This window comes from Carassius auratus, chromosome 7 (assembly GCF_003368295.1).
Source record: "Carassius auratus strain Wakin chromosome 7, ASM336829v1, whole genome shotgun sequence".
Taxonomy (NCBI): domain Eukaryota; kingdom Metazoa; phylum Chordata; class Actinopteri; order Cypriniformes; family Cyprinidae; genus Carassius; species Carassius auratus.
This window is the reverse complement of record NC_039249.1, coordinates 35,120,471-35,135,249: the sequence shown is the minus strand read 5'-3', so window position 1 is coordinate 35,135,249 and position 14,779 is coordinate 35,120,471. Positions and strand designations below refer to the sequence as shown.

The 14,779-nt window shown below is 38.3% G+C and overlaps 2 protein-coding genes across 2 annotated transcripts; one reads left to right on the top strand and one right to left on the bottom strand.

Annotated features, from left to right (window-relative positions):
* Positions 1-507: 507 nt before the first annotated feature.
* plaa (phospholipase A2-activating protein) lies at positions 508-8,335 on the bottom strand. Its single transcript, XM_026268683.1, has 14 exons — positions 8,089-8,335; positions 7,254-7,447; positions 7,060-7,160; positions 6,002-6,122; positions 5,646-5,813; positions 5,410-5,545; positions 5,161-5,330; positions 3,240-3,391; positions 2,820-3,039; positions 2,672-2,737; positions 2,521-2,592; positions 2,336-2,440; positions 1,714-1,881; positions 508-1,269 (listed from the first exon to the last, which is right to left on the bottom strand). Exons 1-14 carry the CDS (start codon positions 8,235-8,237, stop codon positions 698-700), a joined length of 2,394 nt encoding a protein of 797 aa, XP_026124468.1. The 5' UTR covers positions 8,238-8,335; the 3' UTR covers positions 508-697.
* A 169-nt stretch (positions 8,336-8,504) lies between these two features.
* Positions 8,505-10,163, top strand: smim20 (small integral membrane protein 20). The gene is made up of 3 exons (XM_026268684.1): positions 8,505-8,697; positions 9,517-9,573; positions 9,764-10,163. The coding sequence occupies exons 1-3, from the start codon at positions 8,589-8,591 to the stop codon at positions 9,802-9,804; spliced, it is 207 nt and encodes a 68-aa protein (XP_026124469.1). The 5' UTR covers positions 8,505-8,588; the 3' UTR covers positions 9,805-10,163.
* The last annotated feature ends 4,616 nt before the right edge of the window (positions 10,164-14,779 follow it).

Genomic DNA, 14,779 nt, shown 5'->3' with positions numbered 1-14,779 from the left:
TGGTTTCATTTAGAAGTATCACATTGCAGAAATAAAATCAGATATGAATGGTGATTCATTTTGACTTTGTTAGATAACATGATCTTATTGAATTGTGATTGGCTGAATACCTCAAGCATGTGACGGAAATGTTACGCCTCTAATTTGGAAACAGCGTCTTCACGACACGGCAGTGACAATACTACAGCGAGAATAAGTTAAGCCTTTTTTCTTTGCATAAACATTGAACTGAAAACTGGAGGCGTGTTTAAATGAGGCGTTTTTGGAAGGCATGGACGAGACTTAACTTTTATAAAGAATATTTCTTTGGGTTTGAGAACTTTACAGATCTTATATATGCACAAACAGCTTGTAACACTCCAAGGACAAAGGAAAACTTGGCTTTAAAATGCTAAAAAGACAAAATCAAGATAGAAACTGAAAGCATGTCACCAAAACATGCAGCTTGGGCATAATTACAGCACAAACACTGGGGACACTCATCTACATCAATAACATGAGCCTTGATTTAGGAAAGATTTCAACTGATCACCAGTGTTTATTCACATCATGCGTTCATTCAGATCCATTCGGCTTCAAAATGTGAAAATTTAAATATAAACTAATGATATATAGATTAAGGTTTAAGAGACCTGAAAGAGGGCTTTTCTCATGAAGTAGTAGTAAAGGAAGGAGAAGCTGGTTCACCTTCACAACATCACTGCAGTTCATTAAGCACTAGTCGACAGCACTCGCCCACTTTAGCCGGATCAGAGACCCGGGCATATTTAGAAATCTGAGAGTTGACACCCAAAGATCGTGCAAGGTCTTTTGCGGTGCTGTCACCAGCCACTGTGGTCCCCAGGGCCACCAGCAGCCTGAAGATGGCCTCTTTGTCCTGTACGACCTCTAAGGCAGTGCTGGCCACTGATAAGCACTGTGCCTTCGCCTCGATCTCGGTGGGTTGACCGTACAACCTTCCAGCGTAGTTGAGCACCAGGGTAGCCAGTGCTACGTGGATGTTCTTGTTGGAGACGACGCGGAGATCTCCGGCCCGGGACAGGACTGCGTCACGCTGACCCAAGAGTAGAGCGCGGCCGTGGGACCCAGAGAAACAGTTGCAAAGAGTACGCAGCGCCAGCATCTGATTTGCGGGCCTGCCCTCAGGAGACATGAGACCCAGGAGATGGTTGCAAAGACTGGCACCTTCAGTCCCACCACAAAGCTGGGCGTTCACTTCTGGATGGCGCACAGCCAAACGCAGGACGTCCAACACTGGGAAGACAATGTCTGAGGAGGGAAATTATGACATAGTTAAATCTATATGAAGTATTGAATTCAGTTGATTCATTTGCTGTTTGCTGTGTGTGTCACACTTTCAGATGCATTCGCTTCAGAGTTAATCACAAACTCGGGATCCAGTTGACAGAGAACGTTTATATTGAGCTTTGTGAGCTCGCTGAACTTGAGCTAAACCAGGTTGGAAGTGTTTGGTCGCCTCTAAACTTATTCTGAAACTGTATTCAGCTAGCTTCATGCAACAGGCCACAGAGGTTTGTAGTAATACTGAAGATTTTGATTAGCTGGTTCAGGTGGTTTAATTAGATCAGCTAAACTCTACCATGGCCCTCCAGCAACAGAACTGAACACCCCTGCCATCACTGATACTTTGTTTAAGTCTTAATAAAGTGAATTGTTTATTTAACTGTAGGTTATGTAGGCTCAATGCCTTACCTTCTGGCCAGTGGCTAGTTTTCCACAGAACGCTGATCTGCTCTGCCGTGGGCTGCTCCTGACTCTTCTGGTCTGCAACTAGATGCAACAACTTCTCCAGACAGTCCAGTGCTGCGTCACTCAGTTTACGGTCTGCAGGAGCAGAGTTGTTCAGCTCTCGAAGCTTACCTACAAATTACATTGACGAAATGTTACATAGGGTTTAAAAGTTATACGATTTACATTGAAGTACTTTTAATACCTTCAAAATAAATCAATTAAAACCAAAACTTAAAAACTACTTAGAAAAAGCACACAACTAAATAACTAAAATTTAAACTAAAATATAAAATAAAACCAATTCAAATCTATTCAAAATATGGAATAAAATATGTGGCTCAGACAACCTCCTGAAGTGGTTTGAGCAATCAGAGTTTTATTTGTCTCGAATGCGCTCCGGATGGCATTTACTAGCCGATCAGACAAAATGCATGAAGTGACCAGGTGTAAACAACCCCTAAATATCCGATTCTGGAATTGGAATTGATTTTTTGATTCCCAACCCTACTGAAAGGCCTGTGGTCCATCTTATATCTGGAACAGAGACTTAGTCAAGTTCTGATTTGTAAAAAGTGTCACTTACCAAGAATCTGAGTTGTATTCGCCTGTTCGAACATAACTCCATCTGTATTGGGGAAGAAGATGTTTGTCGTAGCTTTCAGAGCAGAAGAGGAATAGGCACTGCCACCTAGAGATGATTGAGAGGTATATTACTGTACATGATCCACGTATGCGTGTGGTGCTCTGGATGTATTGCATGTATTTTACCAGTAAAAGGATCAGATCCGCTTGAAGACACTGTGCCTCTGGATTCTGATCCAGGTATATATCGTCCACCGCCTGCTTAAACAAACATTAACGTCTCTCATAACTTAGATGTCATATTAGCATATAACAAAAGACATTCAAAAAGGCCCACCTGTGAAAGGATCAGCGCCAAATCCTTGGTCGCCACCTACTGAACCCGGAATGTAGCGTCCCGCACCTGAGAAGACAGGAGGGATATGAAGCACACTTCAGCTCTGACTGACAGTTGTGCGTATGTGAATGTATATCGTTCCGGTTACCGGTGAAGGGGTCTGTGGCCGAGGAGGGTGCTGGGCCTAGAGTGTGGCCTTTAGTGTTCTCAATGATGAAATTAGCCACCTGATCCAAGAACATGGGACTCAGGTCGTTCTTCTCCAGGAAGTTGTGAGCTGTCAGCCAGGGGTCATCTGTCACATTGTAAGGCAGCTTCAAGCCTGGACCTCCCTCATTCACATCGATAGAGAAGACGAAGTCATACTCCTGTAGGCAGGGAAATCACAAGGGTTACATCATGATCGCAAATAAAGTCAACACTGGACATGTAAGAGCTCTCACACAACAAACTACCAGTGTTGACCATTATTACTTCTCAATAAAAACTGCAGCTGAAGGCTAACAGTGACTATATCATACTTCCACACTATGCACAACATCTATTGGATCAATAGCATGGGTCTCACCTTGCCTTCATACATCACTCGCTTTGAATTTTGCTGGGATGACCCGCCCACTACATCCCCGATCTTCACCCAGCGTCCATCACTCATGTTCCACTGATACGCTTCAACATTAGATCCCTCCTTTATGAGCCGCGTCTGGCCATCCCGATTTCCTACTCATATACAATAATAATAATACTGTCAGCAAAATGGTTACATGCTATAATATAACAGCATTATATGATAGAAGGTATATACAGCAATAATTCAAAAATAAACATTTATTATAATGAACTAAATATAATACATATTTTTTAGGGCCGGGACTTTAACGCGTTAATTGAGATTAATTAATTACACAAAAAATAACGCGTTAACTAAGATTAATTAATTACAGAAAAAAAAATCCCGCATTTTTAATAACTTATTTTTGCACCGCGGAACGTTTCTCACTGGATGAGTTTCGGCGGACCGATTATACTGAAGCACCAACTAGCGTTCGCATATCACCGCAGCAGCACATCGAGCCTCAAGTATCACCTCAACGCAAAACATATAGCAGCTAGCGTGGACTTTACACTTTATGTTGAACTATGTATTATTTTGTTGGTGCAACAGTTTATGTTGAACTCTTTATTGTTTTGGCCAAGGTTATTGAGAGTTGGACTTAGTATGTTATGGCCTCTGAAGCAACAGAGAGATGTTTTCTAATAGTCAGGGATTCCAATGTTCTGAATGTAATTGACAGTATTGTGTTTTACTTAAAACACTTTACAGAAGGTTCCAGCACCTATAAGCTTCCTGAATTTCTGAAATGTACTATTTCTAAATTGTTTCTAAATATGCTATTGCTACACTTCATGGCAAAAATTGCACTGGTCTGCTAGACTTGGTTGAACAAAAATAAACGAATTTGTTGCTTAAGCTTATGTATTCAGTCATTATTCAATGGTATACTATAAATCCATGTGAAAAAAAACATTACTTCTCACTGTTCTCAGGTCAATTATTTATATGCGATTAAAATGCAATTAATTTCGATTAATTAATTACAAAGCCTCTAATTAATTTGATTAATTTTTTTAATCGAGTCCCGGCCCTAATATTTTTTAATACATACATTTTTGCAGTTAGAAGGATATATTTGTTTTCTAAATAGTAATCTATTATGAGCAAAAAACTAACAACAAAAATATAGCATTCTGTGTTGTTAGTATAAGCTATAGACTCAAAATAATTTGTTATTAGAAAAAGCTGAAATACAATAAAATACATATATCAGATTTAAAACATAAATTAGAAATGAACTAAAATAAATTGAAGTACTAAATTATCTAGAAACTGATCAGACAATAACAACCAAAAACTAATAAAAATGACAAAAGTGCATAACAGACTTGCTAAAACTTTAACTAAAATTCAAATAAAAGCCTAAGCTAAATCAAGATATTAATAAATACTATAATTTATGGAAGCCCGTTTCCGCCACTAATCATTTTTTTTTTAAAGTAATTCATATACATTCATAATTCAGATTTTTCTCAAAATTGCATGACATAAACTCGCATTAGCAAGTTATAAAGTCAGAATTGCGAGATATAAGCTTAGTGAATTATTGATTCTCAGAATCGAGTTTATATCATAAAGCTCTGAGAGAAAAAAGTCATAATTGACTTTAAAACTAATAACTGTGAGTTTATATCTCACAACTGCAAGAAAATTGAGATAAAGTCGCAATGACTTTTTTTTTTTTTTTCAGTGGTGGAAACAGGCTTCCATAATAATATATATATATATATATATATATATATATATTAATATATATATATATATATATATATATATATATATATATATATGTGTGAATATAAATAATAAAACAGTGACACTGAACATTCTTGAAAATGCTACATGTGTTCAAAATATAGCTCAATCCATTCACCTGGTTCATTCAGGTGCTCTCGGCCAGGTAAGTCCTCTATCTTGATGTCACCCAAGTCTCCAGTCTTGGGGTCGATGATGGCTTTGGAGAGTTCATCCTCAAAAGCCTGCAGGTCCTGAGCACTTGCTACACGCTCCTGGCTCTCGGTGAACACGCGGATAACGCCATCGCTTCAGAGAAACGTGAAATGGTCATGCAGCATAATAAACTGCAAATAGTTTAGATACATGAAACAAACAAGAAGTATACCTGGCTCCCACAGCAATGTCTCCATCAGGCAGGATGCAGCAGCACCACACCGACTGGGCAGGAAGACGGATAGTCTGGGAACACTCCCCCTTCCTCCAGACCCTCAGTGTCCTGTCCTCTCCCGTGCTTATGAAGTCTAGAACAGGAAAAAAGAAGACAGTACAGGAAATAATTAAGATTTTATGCACAAATATGTAGCACCATATCGAACCTACAGCAAAACTGAAAGTAAGCACCTTGTCCGTTAGGAAAGACCGCAAGGCTGTAGATGTAGTTGGTGTGACCATAGTAAACCTGCACACATTCACCCGTCACCATCCACCGTCTGATGCTGGCGTCATTACTGCAGGAGAAAAACTCCACGTCGCTTATCACAGCGAGCCCTCGCACACAATCCTCATGACCTGCAGGACAGACACGTGACAAAGATCTCACACAGCTGGAGACAAAACCTGCATTTCAAGCTTTACTAATGCTGACGCCTGCTGGAGATCTGATCAAACTAAACAAGCTCCACACTGTCTATATTCAGCATCACATGAACATTGTTTCACTGTGGAAAGCATGAGAAGTATCAAATGCACCACTGTACCAGTGTAGGTGTTCTCACAGCGTCCAGCCTTCCATAACTTGATGGTCTTGTCAGCTGATCCAGACAGCATTAAGCCCTGCTCTGGTAAAATGACTACGGCCCATACAGCAGCGGCGTGTCCCTGAGGAGCAGCAATTACACAAGAAACCGTTCAGCAGCACACACTCACACTCTACTGAAATAGATTCCAGGCAATGGGAGTATATCTGATCGCCCTTTTTAATGTACAGTGTGGGGAGAAGAAAAACAACAACATCATTTAAGAAAAGCTGTGATGTAGGGCTGCATGATTTGCAGGAAAAAAACAAAAACAATTATATGTTTAAATATCTAATGCATTTTATAATGCAATGTATTATCTCAATAATAATTATAACCATAGTTATAATACATTATAATAATTGTCCATTTTTGTTAGACCCTCATAATGTATAATGCATTTAAAAAGACAAACAATCTATGTGTATCTGCAAATATTATAATTCATTTTATGTTATGTTACAATTAGTTATGAAAAGATTTAACGCATTAGGACATACTTTATGAATACCTTTATAATGCATCAAAGTCTTTAACAGTGTCAACAAAAATATCAAAATGTGATTTCATGATTAAAAATATGTTTGCAATTTAAATTATCACTGCATTGTCAAAGTTGCATTGTACAGTTATGTTTTTTACAGTACAACTTTATTTCTCTGTTTTCATCAAGCATTTCCTTTGGCAAAAAACACCAACTGCCAAGTTTTTAAAGTTGGGTGAAAGTTTTGGTGCATTTGGTGTTTCCAAATGCATATTTAAAAGCAAGTCAAACTTGCCACACATACAGAGATAAGTTAATGCAGAGAAGTGTATTACAAGCTGCTCTGATACTCTGAAAACACTGGATCATGAGCTGCTTGTTTGTAAAAAAAAAAAACACAGTAACACGCTTCACTCAGAAACACAGAGCTCATTTATATATATATATATATATATATATATATATATATATATATTTTTTTTTTTTTTATCACAATAAGCCAAATCGCAATACCATAAAAACCATGCCACTTTACCTGTAAAGTCATCATGCACTTCTCTCCAAGCCAGACTTTGGCTGTCGTGTCCCATGAGCCACTTAGGATTGTGCCAAACTTGCCAGCTGACAGTGTGCAGACTGTAAACAAACACAAAAAAACATCAGGTATGGCTCGAGAGTGGCATTTAGAGACAACCTGCACGTAGTAACATCACTGTAATATATCATGACCTGTGTTTTTGTGACCCTTGAGGGTGAACAGAGGGTCTGGTCGATCTAGTGAAAACACACAGATGTTGTTGTCGTGTCCTCCAGTGGCGATGAGTCCTCGGGGGTATGTTTCATTAGGAGCGATGATACACACACAAGACACGAAGTTTGAGTGACCGTTCATACAGTGCATCTCTGTAAAAACCTGGTTTTCACTGCAGAAGAAAAAAACAGAAGAGATAAACAGATATTGGTAATGTTCTTTATTATCTATTCTATTTACATTACAAATCTTGTTTACAAGATTTATTTTGTACTTGGCAGTGCTGTAGACTAATAAAAAATAATAATACATCTTCTCTAAACTGAATCTCAGTGAAAAAAGAGAACGCTTAGTGAAGTTTAAAGAGACAGTTGACCCAAAAAATGATTTTCTTTCTTCTGTGAAACACGGAAGCAGACGTTAGGAAGAAAGACTCAGTCTCTATTCACTGTATGGAAAAGATTCAAGTGAACCGGTTCCTGATCATCTGCTGTTTTCCACAGAGAGTGAAATAAGTTATAAGAGCTTGGAGCAACAAGAGAGTGAACAAATGATTTCATTTTCATTTCGGGTGAACTAACGTTACTCCTTTAACGGTTCATAGTCGGTCGCTGTCAGGAAACCAAACCCGGTCGGTTTTCTTTCAGCTATGATGATATGAGTTGCCAGATTTCGCTCGATTTGACAACCCCTCTCAATACATTAACTAACTAACTTAACTCTGAAAACGTATTGTCACTCAGCTTAGTAACCAATGAAACGGAAAGAAGCCCGGTCTCAGAGACAGACAGCAGGAGGAAGCTGGCGCTGTACCTTGGGTTTGGTACCCAGACCCGCGCGGTTCGGTCCCGGGACACGGACACAAAGGCTCCGTGGGGAAACGCGGCGGTGGCGAGCCCCCTGACATCCATCTCGTGCGCGGCGAGAGAGCAGCGCAGTCTGTACGAGTTACTGCCGGACATTATGACCGATGAGAGACGGAGATCCCTGCTCGTGCTCACACTGACACAGCAACACTACACACACACACAGGGCATGACGGGAGACCTCGCGACAACATAAAAGACCCGCGGGAAAATAATATTCTGCGATACTGCTAGCTCAAAATATACACCTTTACCAGTATAATATCACATTTATGTATATTACACTTCAAATAAAAATACTTTTAAATATAAGCAATATTCAATGTAGAACAGTTGTTAGATAATAACAGACTTTAAACTTGTTTTTAATATTCCCCCCGGAAGAGCATTGAAGAGTTGATTCCTGTCCTCGGTTGAGGTGAATCAATCTTTTAAATAATCATAATCATGTCTGCTAACAGGAGGATAACGCTCATATTTGGAGGCTTCGTTGCAGCAGTCGCGGTGGCCTTTTATCCGATCTTCTTCCATCCTCTCACTCACACTGAAGACTACAGTAAGTGTTTATTACAACACGACACAATCATCATGACATCATGCATCTTGTGTGTGTTGTTAGTAAACTTCTTCAGTAAGTGAAAACATTAATGCGCGTTATTACACATGTTATTGCATTATTGTAAACAATTTATACTTTACCTTATTCTAATAATGCTGTTAATCAACGCTGAATTAAATAAAAGGAACTTTATAAAAAATTTTGAGCAATGTAACAACAACAACAATAAAAAAAGAAGGAGGAGAAGAAAAGAAAAGCACTCTAAAGTAACTATCAAGTATAATTATATTGCGTTTTGTAATCCATAATTTGTTTAATGAGTTAGGGGAAAAATAAACAGCACTAAAAAATAATTTAATAAATTAACGAGGAACATCACCATTTAGTTATTGCTAACTTAAACTAAAAACATACAAATTAATAATAAAATAAACTATATATCATGTATGTTATTTCATCTAGCTGCCAAGGCAACGTTTATTTGAAGTACTAAAATAACAAAAAAATAAATAAACAAAAAAATTACATTAAAACGTAAATATAGACATTAATAATAATAATAAAAATAATAATAAAGACAAGGTAACAAAATTACTAAAACTTTAATAATAATAATAAAAAGATATACTAGTGATAATAAAATAACATGGAACGCCACTGTTATTATAAAGTAAAAATGTTTTAACCATTAAAATAGTGATAATACTACTAGTAAAGTGGAGAGAGCTTGTTTTGTGAGATTTACCCTAAAAAGTGTCAGCATTTGCCCCAGTATTTGTCTTAATGCTGTCTGCATTTGTGTCATTGTAATTGCAGAACAGATGCAGAAGGTAAATCGAGCCGGAATCAATCAAGCAGATGTGCAGCCTGCTGGTAAGTCATTGTGTCATCTACTGTACACATACATGTGACCTCTCATATCACACACTAGATTTATAGGATCATTAAATAGTAGGATTATGTATTCTCTATTACAGTTTATTTGCATTAGGCCCATGTGAATGCTTTTAACAGACATTAGTTTCTGTATTTAATCGACTTTTATGTGTCTTATTTGAATTAGGTGTGAAGATCTGGTCTGATCCATTCAAGCCAAAATCATGATTCCAGTGTCCCGAGGAAAATTGAGTGAATAAACAGGAGGATTGATGTGCCACGCTCTGAGGATCGAGTTTTTGAGACAAACACATTAATTCTTTGCAACCATGCATCAAATGAGACTTTTAGGATGTATGGATCTTAATGTGTGTGTAGATTTTGTGTGGGAATGTGATTGAAACTAGAAAGAACGAATTACTAAAATGAGTTCAAATAAAATAAAAATGTAAACTTTGTTGCTTTGTTAGTCAGCACTTCAAAATATTATGTTCATGAATCACTTTTAATATTTAAGCTTGTGTATTAATGGAGTAACATATTTTGCTGTTTGCATTCTGATTCTGAATAAAAATATACATCTTGAACGTTTTGTTTTACAAATATATGACCACTAGATGGCGGTCACTTCATTCTGTCATTCCTTGATCATGTGAGAAGAATGCTTTAAGAAATCCAGCCTTCAGTTATTCTTTCACAAATACTATAGCAGAATCTTAACTTTGCATAGCTCACCATGCTTTATATATTTTTTAATCAAATTGCTTGCATATGTGAGAAACCTATAATGAAAACCTCTAATCTGACACTACAGCTTTGTTTCATTGTTATTTTCACACTGGGGACCTTCATGTTAATACATTTCCACTCAACTGTGCTTTTGTAATATTTGTGTAGCTCTTGTTCCTGATTACATGTCTTGTGTTATAAGAATTGAAGAGTCCTTGAGCCCTCAAAAGTTGCAAAATCTGTAACCTGAGAGCACACACCTCGGCCAGGACCCTGTGCCAACCAAGCCCTGTTGTCATGGCAACGACACAGGGCCAGCACCTGTGCACCAGAGAGACCCAAGGCCCTGCCCCTTTATACACAACCGATTTGGGTGTGAGGGTCCAAAAAACAATGTTGCACAAAAATCCGAATAAACAGCCAACATGTTTATAATAGATTTGCTTAGAAGAACTGTTCCCTAAACTAAAGGTTGTTCTCTAAACTGGAAGGTTGTTTGGGGAACCCGAAATGGTTCTTCTATGGCCTTTCTACAAAACCACTTTTTTTTTCAAGTGTATTGTATAAGCTAATTGAATATTAAGCACACCAACTTTGCTTTCTGATGGTTTTCTATGAATCATGTGTGAGTAAATAGCCTATCTGTGAACTGTGAGTTATTTGATTCAGTGGCATTGTGCCTGTTAAAATGAACGCATGTGAGAAAGGAACAGAGAGGGGGTTTACTAGAGGATGCAGAGTCCTCTGTCCCGCGAGACCTGCCGCATATCCAAGAACTGACATAATATCTCTTCTCACTACCACAAAGAGCACATTGCTAACCCTCAGCCGAGAGCCTGCCAGCGCAGCAGCTGCCAAACGCAATAACACTTCACCCCCCACACCCCCCGTCAACTCAACTAACTCCATTGTTTATGGGATGTTGTTATTGTTGGTCACCATTCAAAAAGAAAAACAAAAGGAAAACTTAAGGGCCCCGGCCATGGGGATAACCTGAAGCGGAGAGAGGAGAACAGGGACTGAGAAAAGTGCAAAATTCCTCTCATTCCTCCTGTAGTGTTTTCCAGATTCCTGAAACGACGACAAGGCCTTGGATGCGAGCGGAGGCCGCCAGCCCGCCACAATGGGGAAATGTCAAAAAACCGTGCTGGAGCAACCCGAGCAGCATTCCTGAAGTTACCCGACAGGCCTCTAAACACAAAGCGTTAAGATCGAAGGAATCCTTCACCTCGGGCTGCGTGTGGAAAACCGTTTCTGAGCGCGCTCGTGGGCTTTCATCCTCCTACGAGACTGGCTTTTTATCTGGTTTAGTTGTGAAAGGGTTAAACACACACAGCAGGGAGTCGGATGGCTGTTTCATAAGTCACTGTCTCTGTTAAGGCTCTATTGTACAGCTGTCCACAGATTGTACTGCTGATATGAACTCAAGAGACGAACTTGAAGCCTCGTTTGCACTTTTCTAGTTGTCAGAGTTTTTAACAGCAAAGGGACGCGAACTAATGCTGTAGCCAACTCTATTGGGAAATGGCAGAAATGATTTCCATTAAGAAAAATAAGTGCACAGAGTCCAGACAAAACCAAAATCGGACATGGATAGAGTAGATATGTGGGGTTGGTGTTTGTATTTAAAATTATTCCCTTAAGAAAAAGAAGTATACTTCAAGTTCATTTTAATAAGTAAACTTGAGTCCAAGGATATTTTCCAAAATATATATTATGTAGTGAGTATGCTTGTAACTGTACTATTTTAATTTAACACTTTTTAGGACTGGCCCATTTTTTAGTTTGTAAAAGTATACACTGGTCTTCTTCTAAGGTTTTCTAATCTATTGCAACTATATAACCTTACTAAAGGTGAACTTATGGGAAGTCTGTTGTTATTCTAAACTGCTAAACTCACTTTTCACTACACAATTTCTAGCCAAGTTTCCTTAGAAAACTTAATTATACTTAAGAAAACAGCGCATCCTTGTGGCACGGCTGACACAGAAGTGCATAGGCAGTTTGAGGGATGTGAAGAGACACAGGGAGACTGTTGACAAAGGAATTGTTGAATAAAGTCATAATTTTGTTTTATTCATGTACAAAAAGTATTCTCATCGCTTCATAACGTTACGGTTGAACCACTGATGGCAGATGGACTATTCTGACGATGTCTTTCATACAATAAATGGGACAGTCACAAGCCTCCCGGTCTTCATCCAAAATATCTTAAATTGTGTTCCGAAGACGAACAAAGCTTTTATGGTTTTGGAAAGACATGGGGGTAAGTGATTAATGACAACATTTTCATTTTGGGGTGGAGTATCCCTTTAAGTATACATTTTTATATATCTTTAATAAGCACTTTACTGAAAGTTTAATCAGTATATCAATATTTTGTTTTCAGTTTAGAAGAAGTATACTAACAGCACTCTTGAATACACTTTTATTTTGTCAGGGTTTAGTAGAAAACAATGTTGTATGGAAACTGAAAAAAAAAAGTCCTATTACAGAGAGAGTTGCATGCCATGTTTTTACTGTTGGAGAGTCAACAGCTGTAATTAATCAAACTGAATCACTCTTCGATTCAGTTTCAGTTATGTCATTAATCTATTTATACATACATCTTTTAATTACATATTAACGAGGGGCTTTTGTTTTCCACACATTTACATGTGCTCACAGTCCTCCTGTCTTCTCGAGTAAACGTGTACTCAGTCAGCAAGCTGTTAAAAACACACACACTTACCAAAGCACGGCTCACACATCCTTCGTCCCCAATGATATGACTCAAAACAACATAACTGCACCGATTGTTTCATTCTTGCGTTACCAAGCTGAAGGAGCCTTGTGGAAACAGACAGCACAAGTATTTGGTAATGTCTGGGAAAATTAGCTTTGGGAGGCCTTGCTAGCCCGGATGGCACAGGAGGATCTTCAGCATGAGCAACACAAGTGTGACAGCTTAATGAAAAGCTAATGGGGTGTGTGTGTGTGTGTGTGTGTGTTAAGAGCTGTTTACCACCTGTGCTGAACGACAAAGCAAAGCTGCAGTTGGAAGAATGTGGCATCTTTTTTTTTTCTTAGAGAAATAGCATTACATGTCCTTCTCGTCAGTGGATCATCTGCGGTGAATGGGGGCCGTCTGAATGAGAGTCCAAACAGATGATAAAAACATCACAATGATCCACAAGCAATCAAAATGACTCAAGTCCAGTCTATCAATTAATGACCTTTAGGAATTTGTTCCTAGACTTAATTAGTTTCTGCATATTAATTCAATCGTGGCCATGGTTTAACTAAAAATAAAACAAATTAGTACAACGTGGCCACTGAATAATAAGTTAATATTAATAATTATTAATTCATTGCCACAATCAGAACTGTGATTACCTTCAACTTACTGCTTTTATCATAGTACTTGAGAGATCTTAAATTGGAAGATGACCATTCAAATGATCAATCTTATAAAGAAATGTTTGGCTTCACTGCAACTCCTGTAATCTGGGTGTCAGTTAAATAGGACAATATGAATTTAAGACACCCCTTTAGAGTTGTATCAGTGGGGTAATAAACTGTGAGGTGCTGTTGCCTCAGGTTACATTTCCTCTCATCCTGGCTCAAGGTACTCTTAGTCCTTAAAAAAGTACTCAAAAAAACTTCAAACCATATCAAAGAGCAATTCCACAATAAATTTGTCCTAAAAGACCTTAATGCGGAATTCCTGGCTTGAATTTTGCAGAATTGGCCTCCAAAGCTAAATAACAACAAACAGGCAATATAACACATGTCTAGGTGAAAAGCTGTATGTTTGACATGGAAGAAAAAGATTCAACCTCAACATGAATTGTGTGCATTTAAATAAATATTATGAGACCCTTTTTAAAATATGCCCAACATTAGTAGACAGGAAGGAGATTTTGATTTGACCAATCTCTACTTTGGACAACAGTGTGTTTATATTAGTCGGTTGTTGAGTTACTGAACATGGATTAGCTGGTTTTTGCCGCATATATGAAAAAGTAAATATTCAAACCACACAATCCTGTTGGTTAAAGAGCGGAGGAACCTAACCCACAGTATTTTTTTTATTATAATGCTGGAGATATGAGTAGGCCATACTATATGCAGGCATATTAGCAGACTGCATATTACTTTTATTCGTAGCATGTAATGTCCACTACACACAGCATATATATAATGCATTTAAAAGTAGAAGTACATACACATGCACAACCGCTGTCTCCCGTGACTTTTCATTAGCGTGCAACAGATGACAGCACAATATATGGCCTGGCAGGGACTGAGGATTCTGGGGAAAGACGTGGAACTTTGGAAGAAGCAACGGAACACAGTGCTGTCCACTGCTGGCTTGTGAAGCCTTGGAAGAACCCCTCAGATGGTGCTCGATCATGAGGTTTGCTGTGGAGATATGAACCTTTACAAGCACTGCAAAAACTATGTAGCGGTCAGAAAAAAAAAAACAATTGTG

Bases quoted from the DNA above. Each gene is read 5' to 3' on its own strand.
- smim20 (XM_026268684.1), top strand. From the start codon at position 8,589: ATGTCTGCTAACAGGAGGATAACGCTCATATTTGGAGGCTTCGTTGCA. The intron at 8,698-9,516 runs GTAAGTGTTTAT...TTGTAATTGCAG, and splicing joins CACTCACACTGAAGACTACA to AACAGATGCAGAAGGTAAAT. The intron at 9,574-9,763 runs GTAAGTCATTGT...TATTTGAATTAG, and splicing joins AGCAGATGTGCAGCCTGCTG to GTGTGAAGATCTGGTCTGAT.
- plaa (XM_026268683.1), bottom strand. From the start codon at position 8,237: ATGTCCGGCAGTAACTCGTACAGACTGCGCTGCTCTCTCGCCGCGCAC. The intron at 2,738-2,819 runs GTAACCGGAACG...CTGTCTTCTCAG, and splicing joins GGCCACAGACCCCTTCACCG to GTGCGGGACGCTACATTCCG. The intron at 2,441-2,520 runs GTAAAATACATG...AATCATCTCTAG, and splicing joins CGGATCTGATCCTTTTACTG to GTGGCAGTGCCTATTCCTCT.